Source organism: Paralichthys olivaceus, chromosome 2 (assembly GCF_024713975.1).
Source record: "Paralichthys olivaceus isolate ysfri-2021 chromosome 2, ASM2471397v2, whole genome shotgun sequence".
NCBI classification, from domain to species: Eukaryota; Metazoa; Chordata; class Actinopteri; order Pleuronectiformes; family Paralichthyidae; genus Paralichthys; species Paralichthys olivaceus.
In genome coordinates this window covers 19,821,459-19,840,589 of record NC_091094.1, presented here as the reverse complement: position 1 = coordinate 19,840,589, position 19,131 = coordinate 19,821,459, and the positions used below count along the sequence as shown (strand labels likewise).

At 41.9% G+C, this 19,131-nt stretch overlaps 1 protein-coding gene across 16 annotated transcripts in view; it reads right to left on the bottom strand.

Annotated features, from left to right (window-relative positions):
- Positions 1-18,744, bottom strand: part of celf4 (CUGBP, Elav-like family member 4) — an 82,417-nt gene extending 63,673 nt beyond the window's left edge. For 15 of the 16 annotated variants that reach the window (XM_069510841.1, XM_069510807.1, XM_069510844.1 and 12 more), the window contains exon 1: positions 18,277-18,700. In XM_069510841.1, the coding sequence (XP_069366942.1) occupies positions 18,277-18,553 (277 nt within the window). In that variant the 5' untranslated portion in view covers positions 18,554-18,700. Of the gene's footprint in view, positions 1-18,276 lie in introns of all 16 variants that reach the window. The other variant, XM_069510858.1, reaches the window with a different exon arrangement.
- Positions 18,745-19,131: the final 387 nt, after the last annotated feature.

Genomic DNA, 19,131 nt, shown 5'->3' with positions numbered 1-19,131 from the left:
ATTTCATGTCAAGTCTATACTGCATACAATCTAGTTCAGGCAAAAACCCATACAAAAATACTAAGTATAGAAAGTATATACTTGTGAGTTGTACTTACTGTGACAATAAATATACTCAAGATAAGCCTAATTTGCTATTTAAACACAGTGGGACCTGGACGGGGAAAAGGCCACCTGCCTCGGTCTGAAACTGGCTAAGACACTTCACTAACGGTGTAAGTCTGGGCCCATAGTCAACTTGTTAGAGAAACTACATCCAGCAAAGAAGGATGATCAAGTGAATGATTCACATAGCAAACAAGGTCAAAGCTCTGTGTCTAACACAGCTGTCGTTGAAATGAGGCCTGGTGACAGTTGGTGGAATTCACCACTGCAGCTTGTGTCTTTCTTCTTCTCCCACCAGTAAGTATTCATAGTCTCCACCATTCCCTTGCTGCTTTCTTTCATCTTCTCTCTTTTTCTTTCCTATATACCCCCTTTCTCTTTCTCTCTGTCCCATACTCTTTTCCTGTCTCTCCCCCTCTCTCTCCCCTTCTTTCTGTCTCTCTCTCTCTGTGGGTGTGTGTCCCTTTAGGGTGTCTGCAGTGGTTGAGATAAGAAGCGAGTGTAGGACACAGGGGGATGGTGTTCACAGAAGCTAGGTGATCTTATCTACTTTCTTTCCCTGTCTTACCGAGCATCCCTTGCTCTTCTGTTGCTTTTCCTCTTCTGCTGTTCTCCTCCCCCTTTCTTTTTACTCCCTTGCCCTTCTCTCTCTCTCTCTCTCCCCTCTCCTCGCTCCCACAGACCCCCTCTGCACTGCTGTTGATTTGAATTTGAAGTGATGGGAAACCAAATTGGCAGCATTGACAGCAGAAACAAACAGCTTATCTCTCTCTCCTGGGCCAATATGGGTCTTAGTCAGATACTAGAGCTGCTGCCAGCATCTGACTTGTAACAATGATGATAAATTGAACGTTTGTTGACTGTCACTTTCTGTGTGTGTGTGTGTGTGTGTGTGTGTGTGTGTGTGTGTCTGTGTGTGTCTGTGTTAGCATCTACACCAATCAGCCATGACGCTGGAACCAGAAAGTGGTTTTAATATCATGGCTATGGATATTTTAGCTTTGGTTGGCTGAAATAGCATTTGGACCATTGGACATTAACAAAGATTTTACAGCTATTTTTGCTTTTCTTTGATTTTCAAACCTCCAATATTTTATTGAACACTTGGGGAAAGTAAAATAAGATGCACATAGAACACTGACCTAGCACTTTTAAGTTTATATGGCTAACGCATTAGCATGCAGTTGGCTTTTTATGTGTTTGACAGATACGGAAACACCTTAGTTTTTCTTTTACGTTATGGGTTTAGTCCCCACCAACTGTGGGTACTTTTAATATACCTGCACCAGTAGCTTCAGAGGGAAGCTTGTTGCTAAATTTCTCTGTCCAACTTTTTAAAGTTTTTTTGATCTTTCACTAAAAACATTTGATGTTTGCATTTATTTAGTGCTTTTTCTATTCTTAATGACCAATCAAATCCTTTAAAACTACGAGTTACATTCACCCCTTTGCCAGCGTTTCTATATGACAATAAGCTCATACACTGATGCTAACATTGGGGTGATTTGGGGTTCATTATCTTGCCCAAAGGCCGCTTTGAAGTGTGGACTAGAGGAGACTGGGATCAAACAACTGACCTTCTGATTAGTGGACTGAGCCACAGCCAAACAGTCCTGATGAGAGCAGCAGAGTAAACACTGTGCAGTAAACTTGTTTTAATTCCCAAATAACAAGTAGGAAGATGCTGAAATACTAACACAGCATGGAGGGGAAGTGCAGAGTCTGGTGAGTCTCTGTGGGTTTGTTAGTGTGAGTGACCTTTCACATACATATGTGAATCATTGTACTTCCAAAATACTGACTATTTTATACCACTGTGATAATGATGTTTTACCATATGTAGCTATGTGTTTAATCAAATACTAAAACTTGTTTATAATTTAGGATTATACGTCAAGGTGATCAGATTTAATGATATTTAGTCCCACCATATTCACAGAGTGTAAATATTTCCTCAAATCATTAAAAATTAGATTCCCTGAAACATAACATAGACCATGACCAGGGACTTCGTGCTATAGATGCGGCTCTGGATAGGGACACTCCTATCTTCAAGTTTTACTTTGAAACTAATAATAATTTGACTAAAAGTAAAACTACAAACACATTCCTGAGTTAGCACTTTGCAGCGCTACTGGACACATAAAGCGCTTTCTACTAGCATGTATTGCCTGATGCCACCCACGACTAGAAAGCTTGGGGACAATGTTATTGCACAGAATTCTCTAATTATCTTGTGCCTATTAATTCAGGGATTTTATAAGGCTGACATAAAAAGTTCCCTCCTCTCTCTCCATCTTTTTATTCCCAGCCAGACGGAGAGAAACTCCCAGTGATCATTTAAATATTTCAGAACATCTTGGTAAGAGCCTAAAAAGAGTCAATAGCATTAAGAAGCTTTATCCACAGCGCAGCTGAAACTCCACGCTGCATAGCCCTGGAACTCTGCCTCGAAAAACTTTGGCACGAAACTTTGTTTGAGGCTGTAAAATTTCAGTCAGTCAATAGAAATCTCCACGTCTCCCCCCTTACCTCAGTTCTGTTAACACTTATCTCCGCCTGAAAAGGGTTCACCAAGGACAGCCTTTGCTCAGTAAACAGAGGAATGTTTTTTTCCGTCCTTTTTAAAAGATTGACCTTAAGACAAGACTGTTCGAACGGGATTTTTGTGAGTGCCATAAGGCTTAGATAACACTCTTCTACTCAATCTTGAAATTGGTCAGAGTAAAGATGAAAAATCTTAAATTATTGTGCATATAAAACCTTGGTCTTTTAGTCATATGAAAAAAGTACCATTGAACGCAAAGAGGAATACTAAGTGCTGTTTCAACAGAGTTTCTGATTCAAGAATGATCTGGTTGCCCTTGCACTCAGTATGAGCCGTTTGATTGGGACTATTCACTTCATGTCTCGTTCAAAAAACTATTAAATGAAAGTTGATAGTAGAGAAAATACAGAAAAATATGTTCTCGACAGCTGTTTTTCTTAACCTTAACCTTTCTCAACCTTAATGAATATAGTGCTTTTACTCATATTTATATTTAAATAGCTTGGATTGCTTCGAGTTAACTCTACTTTCAAAGTAATACAAAAAACTCCAGACAAGCCCTCACACTTTTGGTTCTGCGAGGAATCGTAATCGCTCATATCCTCTTCACCTTTGCTGACCTTTCAGATCATTACTCACTATGGAAAAAAGAGACAGAGGATGGAGGCTATTTTAGGGGACATGGCCAAGGTCTCCAGGAACACTCCAACTTTCTCCCCCGTATCATCTTAAAATCTTTAATTGGCAGCTGTAAACCCTGATTAAATAAAAAAACACTTTGAAGTCCACAATATGAGCTTAGAGATCGGCACTGGACTGTGTGTGTGTGTGTGTGTGTGTGTGTGTGTGCAAAAATTCTTCATTTACTGTTCAGAGGCCACATCAAGCTTTTTTTTTTCTCATTGTGTAAAATAGGCCTTAAAAATTCAGGAGCTGTTTTAGGGACTAATGAATGCTGGTCTTGAGTATGATATTATTTCAGCTGCGTGAGCCAGAACTAAGGGGCAGTGCTATGAAAGAAGAGGTGAATTCATTTATAATGGAGTATAATAGCAGTCCCAGTTCTCCTATAGGCAACTATATGCAGATCTACTCCTTCTCTTCAGGCTAACAAGAAGAATGTGTAATATAGAAACGTGCACTACGAAAGCCATTGAGGAGAAGACAGATCAAAAGTTAATAACCATGTGATAAATGAAACTCAAAGGGACAGCACGACTCTTGCATTCTTTTTTTTCTTACCTCATCCTCGAAAGCAAAGGGCAAAGTAATTTAGAAGAATAGTGGCTGCAGTTGTAACTAAATTACTCTCAGGGAAGAGGATCATCAAGTAGAAGTTAGTTTAATGTTTCTCAGGTGAATACAAAGCTCTGACTGACTGAGAGGTGTCAAATACAATTGTTTTTTTGTTTGGTTCTTTTCAGCACAACACTGAAAATAACAAATTTCTAAAAAATTGTCAAAAAATGTGTGGGCGACTAATTTGTGGAAAAAATTATAAAGCATACAACAAATTTTGAAATAAAAACTTGATTTGGAGAATTCTATATGTATATTAAACTGAAAACTTTCACTGTATCTGCAAATTCTGGTACCTTTAAGAGGCTTCAAAGAACAAAACTAAACCAAAAAATACCATGGACCAAGTGAGTTGGATGTGGGCAACTTCCATAATTAAATGCACAAGTAAGTCAGAAATTACAGGTAATAATAGCAAATGCATGCTAAATAAAAAAAAAATCATGCGTGTACTCTATATGCGCGTGGATACATATGTGCATGCGTGTGTGTTTGTTTGTGTGTGAGAGAGAGAGAGAGAGTGTGAGTCCCTGAAGATAACAAGTCCCATCTCTCGCCCTGCTTCCCAGAGTGGCCGTCTCTAAGCTGTGCTAATCGATTGGCGAAGGAGGAAAAAGGGCCAGCTTTAATGTGTTGCATGTGAAGGATTTACTGGAGAGCAGAGCCACTGAATCAATGGAGTAGAAAATGCATCATTAAGACAGTGTCACCCCCCCATCCGAACACACACATATACACACCTACCCCTTCAAACCTACCACCAGCACCCCATAGCCCCTCGAAGGTCTGGACAGAATACACACTCAAACATACCGACACACACACACACACACACACACACACACACACACACACACACTACATAAAATGGGTTTACATGTGATGCTTGAGCTCTCATGCAACAAAGTAAAACACTTTTCTAAACAACACACAAGTCTATAACATATTTATACAAATTGTGACTGAACTCACACACACACACACACACACACACACATACACACACACAGACACACAAAAACACACACAGACACACACACAGACCAATCACCTCACTCTCCTCAGCCATTTTGACCCAAATTCAGCGTTTCAAGATTTGAATTATTAACTGTGTTTTTGCAGCACTTTTATGCCCAAATTACAACGGTCCTGCATGTTTCGGACCTTTAGAGTTGAAAAATCTCTGAAACTGTTCAGACCATCACAGGACATGAAAACTCTCCTCTGAAAACTAGACTCCACACTTAGAGGCTGGATGTTTGTATTCATCACTTAAGTGGTTTGTTTTACTCTCATATTCATCAGGACTTTAAAAGACAGAATATACCAGCCCAGTAATCAAAAGAATTACATCTATACAATGCAGAAAGTTATCTGCCTTACGATTGAGTTTTACTAATTATATCTACTATTATAATTGTTGTGGGTCAATTCGCGGTTGGACAAAGGGCCTTTCTGTGTGGAGTCTGCATGTACTCAGTGGGTTGTCCAGCTTCCTCCAACAGTCCAACAACATGTAAGTTGGGTTTAGGTTAATTCGAGACTCTAAACCGAACAATCATTTGTTTGTCTCTGCATGTTGGCCTTGCGATATGCTGGCGATCTGTCCAGGATGTACGCTGCCTCTTGCCCAATGTCAGCTGGGATTGGCTCAAGCTCCCCCCGAGACCCTCAAAGGATAATTGGTATAGATGGATTATAATTATTGTAATAATGAAGTGAAAAGAGAAATACTTTTTTTTCTCCAGCTACCAAACTAATGCCCGCTGAGAGAAACAGAGATGGTGGTGATGTGATTGTGCTGTTAGTTAACTCACTGGTGGCAAAATGTTAGTGTGGGATCCATGTCTTCTGTTTTTTTATCTATATTTATATTGACCTGGCTGTATACTTAATTTATCTGTCATGCATGAAGCGTGTGACATTTTTGAATGGTGTTAGAAACTTTCTGTGAATAGCTTAGCTGCTCGTAATAACTGTTACTTACAGTCTAGTATTGTTAATGTGCTATACATTGTAGTAGTAAATGTATTGTATTTTATGAATGTGGAAATGTGTAGAATGACAGGAAATGCACTTTCCTATGGATGGATGGATAGATAGATATATAGATAGATAGATAATTGAAAAGATGGATGAATAAATGGATAGATAGACAGATATAAGAGAAGCACTTGGCAAAGCCGATTAATCAAAAATCTGCCTGTAGATAATCATGTATCACTAAGAAGACAAAGTGCTTTACTTCTGTCATGGGAGTGGTCCCATGTCTGGTCCCCCTGGTAAAACACTTACAGGATAAACACTCCCATTAATATTCCTCTGTGCACCTCTCCACTCCACTCCACTCTCCTCTCTTCTCCTTTCCTCTCCCTGTCCTATTATCTGGCCTCGGCGGACATCCTGTCCTGTCCCGTCCGCCTTGCCAACCTGCAAGATGGAGATGAGAGGACGATCCAAACACAGAAGGGGGAACATGAATCATTACACTTCCTGTTGTTGCATGCTGTCCGGGGAAGGAAGAGAGAGGACGCCCCCGGGGCTCCGATTGATTCCGGAGACTTAATTGGGTTTATTAGCCAAGATGTTGGGCCCCACGAGGAGGCTCCCAGAGGCCACCTTCCCCACCCCCCCACCCCATTCCCAGTCTTCTGAAGGAGAAAGCCTGCGTAATTGTTTTCCCTCCATCTTCTGTGTCATTGTCAGATGGGTCCTGCGGGATTATTAGCAACCCCAGGTCCCTCAATAATTCATCCAGAGCTATTTATACACAGATGGAGAGTCCTCTAAAGTCTCCCCCAGTGAGCTTATCTGACGCTTAGACAGACAGACAGAGAGAGAGAAGGCGATAGAGAGGAACAGTCCTACAAAGGGAAAAAGCAAGAGACGGAAAGACAAAGAGAAAATAGGAGAGACACACAAAGACAGTGAGAAGGATGGAGAGAGGCGATCACAAAAACAAATGCAAAGAGGAGCGACGCAAGTCTGAGTGTATAAAACAGTGAGAGAGAGAGAGAGATGCTTTAGGTAGACACAATGACAATGTTTCTGGTGTGCATTGAGTTTCAAGGTGAAACTCTCATCTGCTTTGTCAAAGTGAACAAAAGCACCGTCCCGGGAATAGCATACCCTCACACAACACACATTAATGGCTTTAATCCCCCCCCCTTTCCTCCATTTAACACAATTAAGATGTTTGCAAAGCGAACATGGACCAGTAGTCGCTATAAGAAGGACAGATGAAAGACGTTCACGGATTTTCATATGTAAAGTAAACACAGTTATCCGTCCTTTCTAACGTCAACGTGTTATAAGACCAACAAAACAGCAGCCAGCCATTTCTCAAATCACCTAATAATTCACTAACATAACATTAACACATTAGCATATTAACATTAGCGTGTTAAGTCGCTTCTAATCCCAAACAGATAGCGATAGGGCTGCACCAGGCTGCATGATTTTAATAGCTTTTGGAGATACCTGTGTCTTTCTGCCTCCAAGTTGAGGAGACATTTTGTTGTCGTCCGACTAATGAAGCCTTTGGCGCATAAAGTTGATTTTCAAAGTCCCCTTGTTGGCGCTCCAACCACAGATAATTATATATATTCATCCCCTTTGGCAGTCACTTTTATCCAGCTCGTTTAGAAAGCTTGGCTTCCTCTTGGACAAATTGGAACATTGAAAGGCAGATTGGAGTGATAGTTTTTACATTTTGCATTGATGGCGCATTAATCAGGACAACTATAGCTATGGGAAAAGATTTGCCTAAACGCCCCGTGAAAAGCCGGCCATTTGTCTGTTGCAAATAGTATCACAAAAGTTACGTCATTATCTCAAATGCATTCTTTCTGCCTGTAGAGTCTTGTGCTGTAAATCCATAATGGACCAAAACATGGGAGCTTAGCTGGAGAGAATAACTGCCAATACATTTACAGAATGTATAATAAATCACAAGAAAATGTTTTATTTACAGCTCAAAGTCTGTAACACTCAGTATCTCCTGAACTAAAAACTCAGTTTTTAAATAGAAACTTTGCTGTGCATAATTGACAGTAAATTAATGGCTTATTCCATATTCCTTCGACGGTGCTGTAGTTTGAAAAAAAAAGGTAATTCAAGTGTGAATATTGAGTTTTAAATAAAAAACTGTTATAATTACAGCACTTTTGGGACATAGTGTTGGAAAGCAGTTTCCTAATTTTCTACATGTGAAAATGGTCTTTGTTGACTTTGGGTAGAACCCATGCCAAATTAATTGCTACTGCCCACTGTGTCCTCATGGTATTGATGAACAATCCATCGACTAATACAGTTTTCTCTCTTTCTCTGTCACATACACACACACACAGACTTCTCTGTCTCTATCTTTAAACCCCGTGAAATCATTCCACGCCAAGTGAAGCGGGGTATGTATAGGTTTGGCCAGGATTCCCATCTCCTGTTCTGTGATTAAAGAACCAAACTAATAGGCTCTGTCTCGTTGGGAACCTGCATGAGGCTGGGAGAGACCTCAGAAGCCATTAAATTGCAAATCTGTAATAATTTGCTGAAGGCTTTCTGTCCAGATCATTCCCTGGGCTGATTTGTACATAGAGGTAGCACTTTGAATAGCCAAAGCACAAGCCCAGCTGAGGCCACCGGCTGGTCGGCCAAGTTAGTCTACCAGAGGGCACGCTCTACATTCACTCAGGGCTGTATTTACTTTACACGAAACCATGATGCAAACTTGTGCTGGGCATTTTTTCCATTTAATTTGTGCCCACAATCTGTGTAGAATTAGAGCCTGATTTATGAAGACGGCAGTTAATCATGCAATAAGCAACTATAGGCTGCTCCTCTGAGAGAAGCAGGGCTTATAAAACACTAAAAGGTGCAGATAATAGTCAAAAAATGATGGCATGTTCAAATAAATGTATAAAGACATACATTGCAAAGACATTAATTGATCTATTGTAAGTTAATTAACAAAATATGTCAGTTTATTTAGATTATCTTTACTTCTGGCCAAATTTAAATGAGTTAGATAAAATTCTCAGGAAATTAGTAATGAGGAGCAATGAAATTAGTAAAAGAAGAGATTGCTTTTAAAATTCTAAAGGCACTGAAATGAAGTCAGCTCAAAGCATCAACAGCTCAGTCAATGCCACGTTCAGGTTAAGTTTAATAACCACAGCCACAGCTCCTTGTTTGCTCTGTGTTTGGGGTAAATAAAATAAAGCAATCAGACCATGCGTTTGTTTGACTACTGGTCTTTTTTTAGTTAAATATAGTTTTTGAATAGAATAGATGAAAATGTGCCTTACCTCCTCAGTTGTGTGTTAATAAACCCATGGATATGACTAAATCTAGAAGAATATCAACACTTTTATTTTACGTTGTTTGCAAATATCTCCATCAACTCCCTAAAACATAGGGATGGCAGCCGACAAGAACGCTCTGTTCACTCTCTCAGTTTTTATATGTGCTCCTCTTACTGGTTTTAAATGGGCAGTGCTTTGTTGGAAAATGTCACATACTGTGCACAAGTCAAGATATATCAACATTTGTCTAGTCAAGTTGCCTGGCGGGTGATTGAAAGAGCTTTTGATTGTTAAACTGTTTTTAAAGTCATATTTCAATCGTAAGACATGTTCCTGTCTAATTACTTATTTACTTTCATATTTAACTTTATCAAGAAATACTTGAGAGGCAACTTTACAGATTACATGCTTGTTGTACATCACGTGATAGAACTTCCTTTCTGGTTTTCAGGTGTTTGAAATGAGCCACGACAGACAGAGTCAAGAATAGAGTCCACTTGCTTGACTGATCAGAACTGACTAAAACAAAATGAGTAAAATGAGACTTAGTCACTGTGTGAGGTCAAAATCAGAAGCTGCAGTATCACGCAAAATGAATTAAAGATGTTAATCCTCTTACCGGCTACCTATGAATGTGATACCATACATTAAGACACTGCAGGAGGTAACATATGGAGAAAAAAAAAAATGTTCCAAACACACCAAATCGACAATTATACAGTAAGACCTTTCCTATTTGCATGTTATCAGAGATTGCTAATATGGAGGGCACTTGCTTATTTACCCCTGGAAGGTTGGGAGCTGCAGGGGTTTAATTCTGCTCCGATCCCAGGAAGGTCATTCTCCTTCTCGAGCCATGATGGCCACAGAGTAGTGCTTAAATCTGGCTAAACGCAGCCTATAAATTACAGCAGAGGACGGAGGGGTCAGAGCCTGGCATGGAACTGGGCCAGAAGCTATCAATCTGCTGGGGCCAGTGAGGGCGACATCTGTCTCTGGGACTCCCTCACTCTTTTTACTTCTCACTCAGTCTGTCGTTTTGCCTCCCTGCTCTTCAGTCTTTGCGCCTGGGCCCCTCTTACCTCTCTTCCTTCTGCTCACTCGGTGCCTGTCATTGAAAAATCTCTCTGTGCCTCCATTTTTAGTCAGCACCTGTCTTAACAATCTCTGCTCTCGTTCTTTTATATCTCCCTGCCTCTTGATATTCTCCCTTTGTCTTTGTGTGCCACCCCCCACCCGAACTCTCTTCCACGGATCTCCCTTGCCTCTTTTCACGCATTCTCTTACATCATCCGTGTTTCAACATCCCTCTAATTCTCCGTCTCTCTCTTCCTCTCCCTCTCTCTCTCTCTCTGTGTCTTGAGCTCCTTGTCGTTTTACGCACTCTTGCACCATCTCCCTCTGCAGCGATATGTTTTGGTCTATCTGCTCTCCAACCAGCAGGATAGGATAAAGCTTTGTTGTACTTTCTCTCAGTGTGATGCCAATATGATTTGAATGGTAATATCTGAAAACAAAATACACTGACCTACACAGTTTTTGGGAGAATGAAATTGGAACAGCGTGAACCCCACGGGTGTGCAGAAACAAAAACAAAGTTTGACAAATCTAAAGCTGATCAGTTGCCTCGTGTCATTCGGAGCTGCACCAACTAACCACGTTTCTAAGATATAATTACAGAGCTTCTTTAAACTGGGTTGCAAACTTCAGATATGCCTCTTTCATCTGATAAAAAGAGATTGTAATTTAAACATAGGATGCTGGCTCTGGGACTCAAGTCGAAACTTAAATCTACAACAAACATTTCTGTTTTGCTTTACATTTGCTATACCCAAACCCTCAAAAACATGTGCACGACTTATTAATCCTCCATTTTCTGAATCAAACTTGGCCTTGAATAATTGAGAGGGATCTTTGAAAAGCCCTAACCTCCATTCCCACCCTCCTTTTACAAGTCAACGTGGTGCATTTTTAATTGGGGGACATGAAATAGGCATGAAGGGAGATTGGGGAGAAAGTGAAATGAATCAGGGACACTCAAACCTGGCAGTCATCACACAGCATATAGGTGATTGTATATACAGTATACATGCATATAAAGAGGAGGCCAAACACTGTGTGTGTCCGGCCTGACAAGTGGCACATGCACAACAGTCTTTGTCGGGGTTTCTGTCTGGGACAAATAGTACACGGCTCATGTAATCCCTGCTTTAGAGTATCCCAGCAGGCAGACCCAGATACGCCACTTCGAGTTACGTTTAGCAATTTGGTTGAGAATAAACATCAATTCAACTTTCTATGAACCATAAATCTCCAAAGCCAAACAATTTGTTCAGTGTGCATGAGACAATTCTGCATGGGCAAAAAATGTGAGTCAGTGTTAAACTGTTTGCGTTGTTGTTCCAATGATTTGCTTCTTTTTTTTTTTTTTAAATACAGCAAAACTTGCTTGACCTTATAAGGACAAGGATACAAGTGGAAAAAATATGCATGTAATCAGATGGAGTCTGAAATTAATAAAAGAGATTTGGAGAAGAGTGTGTAACAAAAATCAATGCTTGCTGGATATGCATTAATGTGCCACTGCCGTGATTAGCTGTGACAAAGTTTGCTTCTATTTTTCATATTGCTGCTGTGTCATGCTTCTCTCTCCTTGTGGAGAGCCTCTGCAGTCGGGCTGCAACTGGACCAATTTAAATGTGCAGCTAGTGAAGAGTTTGAGTCAGTTTTAAAATCTAAATCTTACTATTATTATACTATAAACATTAATGGTGACCACGATAAATGGCTGATATGTATATGATAGGCACATATAATATAGTACAGTACAACATACACACACACACATCCAGAACATACGCACATAAGGATGAACTCACACAACAAATACACAGATAAAATGTATACACATCCCACATATACTGTGCACACACAGATACAAGGCATGGATATTATTATATTCCCTATCATAATGCCTTCTGACTGTGCAAAGCTTGATAAAAGGAGCCTGCAGCTCTAATCCAAAAGGCAAAACACACACACACACACACACACACACAAACACACACAGAGAGAGAGAGATTCAGGACCTTTTGACTATTGAACAAAATAAATTGCGTTAAAGCCTTTTACATGAATAACAACATATAGAGTACAGTGCTTGTGTAATGCATGGCACTGATAAGAGATCCACAAACATATCTGGTGTTCAGTAAGATATTGCCAGAAAACACATGTAGTACATTGTAACGGAAGCAGTACGTGTAAAACTATATTAACATGTTTATAGTTATTACATCCTCCAAGTTCTTGTAAAGAAATTCTTTTATTAAGACAAAAAAACAGGGCTCTTCCCCTCAGGTAGTTTTATTATTAGCAATACAGACACAAATAATTGCAACCATAAGTAGAACAAAAGTAAACTCTGAGATAACATGTAAGACTTTCCAACATTTCAAAGCTATTGCATTCCCCATCTCCAGATCCAGTCACCGGCATTTGAAGTGTGTGTGTGTGTGTGTGTGTGTGTGTGTGTGTGTGTGTGTGTGTGTGTGTGTGTGTTTTATTAGGGGGGGCTAAAGGATTGAAGGGGCCCAAAGCGTCAACGTTTTAAAAATGTAACACAAAGCACAATAATACGTAGCTGATGCAAGAGCCTTGAAAACAGAAAATATTTAGGAGCATTTAAAAAAAAAAAAAGAAGCTTTTCTACTATCCCCTGAAAGAACGGTACACCAGGACAATGAAGGCAGCAACTGGAGATCAAGAGCAAGGGCAGAAGGTACCAGGCTGCTTAGCCTCTTTTTTGGGAAAACAGATGGCCAAATTTCGAACGAAAAATCTATCTGTCTATCTATCTGTCTATCTATATATCTGTTTGTCTGTAAATTGTTGACTTCAGCATCAGCAGCCTCTATGACCTGTAACAATAGCTACATACAATCATGATGTTGCCATGTGGAACAAGTATCTCCACACTTCTGAATGAAGATTCTGATTATCAGCTTATCAGCCACAATGTTGTAACCATCCAGTGTAGACTTACCAAAAGCTACGAGATTGATCATAATGGTAGGGAGAAGTATTGAACTACCCACAATCCAGGTGTAACTGCAAAGTATCTATTGGCAGAGCTCGCTGTTACCATGGAAATTACCTCAACAGCGAAAATCATGTGTGTTACGATACTATACACTATGAAAAGCTAGATTCATACATACAAGTCACAAACAACAATATATTGCAACAGCATATTAAAAACAAGGTTAAATTCAAAAGGAAGCACTCGGAAAGGGATAATTTGCAATGGTTTATGGGATGCGTAGTTCCTTTACTCTCAGAATAATTATGTACACAGCCTTGCACCTTTGCCTTTTTTATGTTTCTCAATTTTTTTTGGTTTTATCAAGATTAATCTTGTAGCTGGTCGGCCGGGTTCCAGGCTTAAAACTCTTCCTAAGGATTTTCTAAGTTAATGAATCAGAAATTTACTAAAAGTGGACAGTCACTTAAATGTGCATATACTCTTTTTCATGTGCGCTCCAAACTTTTGCACCAGTTTTTGCGAGCTTGCTGAACGAGAGCCAGTTTCAGTCAGTCTGTAGGAAGTGAGATAAGATGAATGGGTCGGTACAGCCATCCCTTTACATTATCTCTACGTAAAGGCCAGTGGTTTTAATGAGAGGACCGCTGAGGTCACAGGAGCAACAGGACTCCAGCTATCCTGACTCCGAACCTGCTGTTAGCATGCTAATCCTTGCACGAGTTCTATGTGCACTCCGTCCTTTGGCTTAGGGCGGTCATCTCTCACTGTGACTAACTGGCTCCCCGCTCGGCCATCAGCCCGGCCCCCATCTGACAGTCCCCTCCAATAATAATGGACAACAGAAGCAGCGCTGCCTTGACAACGGTCCTCCTGACAAATTAGGCTCACTGTACTCCCTGCTCTGGCTCCGCCTCTTGTTTCCCTCTTGTTGCTTGGCAGTTCTGGGCTCTGCCAGGACAAGGGTGCGGCACGGCGCCCGTGGAGTGTACTTTCAAGAAGTGACCTCCTCCGTGACACATGTTGCCTTTCTCCCTGACAAAACACTCAGAATCGATTGTGATGCGTCTTCATAGAAACAGGGCACAATGTGGGGCCTGAGCGTGCATTCTGAGCTGAGCTGAGTTGAGTGGAGGATTCTGGGCCAGTGAGGAGAGGAGGAGTACATAAACACACACACACACACACACACTCATCCCAAACCAAATGTGAGAGGAGGAGAGGGAAGGATCCCACGGTGAGGATGATGCAACTGGAGTGAAATTTTTCGGCCGGAACGCATGCTGCATTAACGCAGACCTGCAGGATGAAAAAAAAAACCACACACCCTCCTCCTTTCTGTCCTTGTTCAAAGCCAGATTTGGTTTTATCCCTTTCTCTTTTTGCAGATCTCAGATGGCAACCTGTAACATCTAATTGCCTGAAATGAAACACAGCGTGAGTTTTTCATGTTTTTGGCATCATGACTTCCTGGCCTCACCAAACACACTAAGCTCAACGATCAGATCTGAACCTTCTTCTTCCCTGACATAATCAGTTAAAAGAGCTGAAATATCAAAAGCGCAGGAGTTCAGTGGGAAATAACTCCCTTTATGACCTGCACAGATTATAGCCGCCATCTGTAGCATAAACCATCTGCAGTATGGGTAAATTTAAACAAGATTACTATTGGTCATTACAATGTTTCCACTTGTTTGATTTCAGACATATTAAACCTTATATGATCGAATAATAATTTTCTCAAGTATTGATATGAAATTATAAAATGGTTTAACTGCCATAGTGGTATCGCTTATTACCACTCATCGTTTTCGTATGGGCTTGTGGTATCCATCAGAAGACCAATGGAAAGTCGGTGACCTGAACTAAAGTCCTGTGACATTTTGTTTACATTACTTGTCGGAGTCAATATGGAGTATTTGGCACAAAACTACATCAAGTTTGACCACCTGCTTTGACTTTGAACAACTCTCTATGGTGAGAGCTGCTAATGACTTTAATCGGGGCAAGGACAAATGCATTAATCATATTAAATTAAAACCAAATGAAACAATAGCAGTAAAACAAACTTGTTGACACTTGCATTTGCTTAAAGGTGATGTAGACAATAAGGGTTTGCCATGGAACACAACACTGCTTGAAGATGGGAGAGGCGTAAACAATAGGTAACACCTTCATTTATTACATGTTTTCCCCTTATCGTCACAGCTCAATTGTCCCCTGTGATTATTACATGAAATCTGCTAGAAGTCATATCTACACAGCCTCCTCTTGAATAGATCCCCACCTCCCATGCTGCATTGCCAAAGAGGAGAAAGAGAAAGGGCTGGCTCTTTGTGCTAGCCATGCCTCTCAGCCCCGTTGTGCACGGTAGCAGCAGCAGCAGCAGCCGGTGACCATTATAAATGGCCTCTATTAGCATGGCTCGGTCGCAGAGGGGGGAGAAATAAAATCATTGGGAGAATGTAGGCCTGCACTGGTGTCCCTGCTCCCACTCCCAGCCTCCACAGACCCCCGTCCCGTGCTCCCCTCCTCCCTGCCCCATTCCACCCCTCCATTCCAAGGGGACAGAATCCTAAAGACTAGATTACTAGTGATACATGGAGTCATTATGGGGAGGGTTATGGCAATAGTATCACAGGCACGGCTGACAATGGCTATAATAGGCGTCTCTTTCTTCAGAGGTAGCATTACCATAGCAAAGGCTGTTTCTTTAGTCTTGTTGATGTACAGCAGAATGGGACGAGGGCCTTTTATTACCCGCCGCAGAGAAAAAAAAAGCTCTGTATTATCAAGCTGAAAACCATGCCTCTTTCTTTGCAAAAGTGCTCTGTCTCTTTGCGTAAAGTTAAATGAACACAACAGTATCCTCAGATAAGGTATTACATTGTTAGCGACGACAGTTACCAAGAATGTGCAATTTGAAAAAGCACAGGTAGAACAAATGTGCAAAGGAAATGGCATCCACAATCTCTGGTTCAAGCTGAGGCTTTGTACTCCCACAGCCATTACAGAACATGATGTACTGTCACTGAAAAGGCAACGAGTCAGTGTGAGTACAAGTGCTCCACTGACTGTTTGAGCACAAAATTGTCATCCATATTAAAGATGGATTTAATGGCATGAATTTCACAGAGAGAAAAAAAAGTATAAAGAACACAAATGATTTTCTTTCAAATATTCATATATTTGTTTGTAAGTGTGTTTAGTTTTGTTTCAAACTCTTGCTGCGATTAAACACTCTACCTGATTCACATAATGCTGTGTCGTCTTCAATAAAACCAGTGTGACGGCAGTGCACACAGTCAGTCACTTTGCCTGTTATTTGTGGGACATGTTGTCTTTTACTGCTAATTTGGGAATCATCTACGGAAACCTTGGGAAGGCGTGAGGAGTCTGTGGAGGGAACGCGGCCTTCAAACAGCTTGCTGTGAGCCAGTGAGCTGGTGAGCCGGGGAGTAGCTAGTGCCTGCAGCTAGTTAAAATATGAGCGCAGCGGGGGCTTGCTAATGAAAGCAGGGGCCCAAGCCGGGAAGCAAGGCTGTATATCGCGGTGAGGAGACAGTTCTTAGAATCAGCTGGTGAGCTGTGCCTATAGTTCTGGGCCCACTGGTGATTAACTGTCCAACGGGGAGTCGCTACTACAGCTGGGCTATTAATAAGAGATAACCCCCCCAACCCCTTACCCTTCCTCCCCTCTTTGGTTTGCCCCAGTGCCTGCAGACAGTCTCCATCCTCTGGAATTATTTCTATATCATAATCATTTCCTGACACATGGTGCATGTCACACATTGTTTACACGGGGCAGGGGGGAAGAGAGAGAGGTGGCGGGGGTGGATGGGGTGGAGGGCCCAAAAAGTGATCACTCATTCTTAATGTAGTACTTTGCTCCCCGGGGAGATGTCTTGCAGGTACAGCAGATCAATTAGTGACCTCTCATTAGGTGGTGATTTGCAGAGAATGACCCTTCAGAGTAGAAAATAAAATACAAGATTAAGGCACCATCGTGCCCCGTTGCACCAAAAGTGCAAGGCCGGTCGTTAATATTAACACCAAGAGGCTGTGTTACATTGTCACTTCAAAGTTAATGATAATTCACTGGCACCGATACTGTAACAAAGAGCTGAGCCCTGTGTCAATTACAGGGAAAGTTATAAAAATAAACCCTGGTGATGAACTGTGCACGGCTGTAAAGTTGAAGAAATTATAAATGATTAATCCTCTGTGGTTTATTGTCTATTTCTAATTTTCATGGAGGAATAACCATGATGACCAACAACTGACAACCCTTAAAGGGTGTGCTAAAGTACAGTATATTCATTCATAGGCTTACTCCCCTCTGTGTTGCACATGTGCGTACACACGTGCACGCGCGAACCCACTCCCCCCACACACGCACACATACACACACGCACACATACACACACGCACACACACACACACACACACACACACTGAGAGAGTTACGGGCAACAGAGTGTTCTGTGCTGCGGGCAATCAAACACAGCCTCCCCGCTATTGCAACGGGAAAACGTGAGGTTAATGGCCTGGATTTAGCGGCGCTGTGAATGAAAACACGTTTACAGCCGCTGGACCAGACGTGTGAACACTCCCGTGCACGCAGCCCCCAAATAGGAACATCGCTCCTCCTAATATCACCCCACATGAATTCATGCCGTCGTGACTCCCGATTCGTGACTCTCATGCTTGGGTATGTGTGCTCCAGAGGGTAAAGCACTGAATTTCAGAGCCAATGGCATGTCTCAGAAAAATAAATATATTTTCGGTGCCATCAACGCTTTCAACAACACATACCGTGCGTAAAGTCATCCTGGCTGCAGCGCTACAGAAAACTGCCAACAATTGTGCAGTTGTAGGATGCCCATCAAATCACGCGTGATTCGGGATCCTCACTCTCACCAATGTGTGACAGAAAAATAAAGTAGAGCCACACTTGTCTCTCATACATGGACACAACCCACCTTTGTGCATGCCCGTGAATCGGTCCTTGAGCACGGTGAGCTCGTAGATCTTGCCGAACTCCTCGAAGAGGGGCCGCAGGTCCTTCTCGTCCAGGTTGCGGGGGATCTGACCGATGAAGAGTTTGATGGCATCGTGGTCCTTCATGGGGATGGTGGCCGGACAGCCCGCCGGGCTGTGGCTGTGGCTTAATCCGTTCACGAGCCCGTTCGTGCTGACGGAGACCACACCGACACCGTGCACCGAGCCGTCCACCTGCCCGTTGGTTAAAGTTGCCATCTTCGGACCGGCCAGTGAGTTGGGATGGGAGCACAGCAGCGGCGGCAGCAGATCGTGATGGTGGAGAATCGTTTTTTTTTTTTTTACGCTGAGAGAAAAAAAAAGAAGCTGGTGCAAGTCTTGGTCAAAATTTGGTTCCGAGACCAAGTCGTGCCAGAGCTGATTCCGCTCTCGTCCTATCAAAGCCAATATTTACATTGATGTGAAAACACATGTAAGCGTTTGGCGAGGACGCGGTGCCGAGGGTCCCGGTGGAGGCTTTGATTCCTTATATTTATGTCCTACCCAATAACTCGTTCATTGATTTCATAAAAGAGAGACAGAGAGAAAGAGATGGAGAAGGGGGAGGGAGAGAGAGGAGAGAGAGGGAGAGAGAGAGAGACCAAGAGCGTTCACTGTCTATTTACACCCACGTTCCCTCGTCCCAGCTTCTTGGCACCCTTTTATTTTTTTTGCATTGAGGAGTCGGTATGGGTGTCTTCTCGGTTTAAACGGACAGGACCGGTTCAGTCTCCGGCAGAGCGGCGGGGTGGTTTGAGAGGAGGGTCCCGCTATAAACTCGGCATATGTCGGACCCA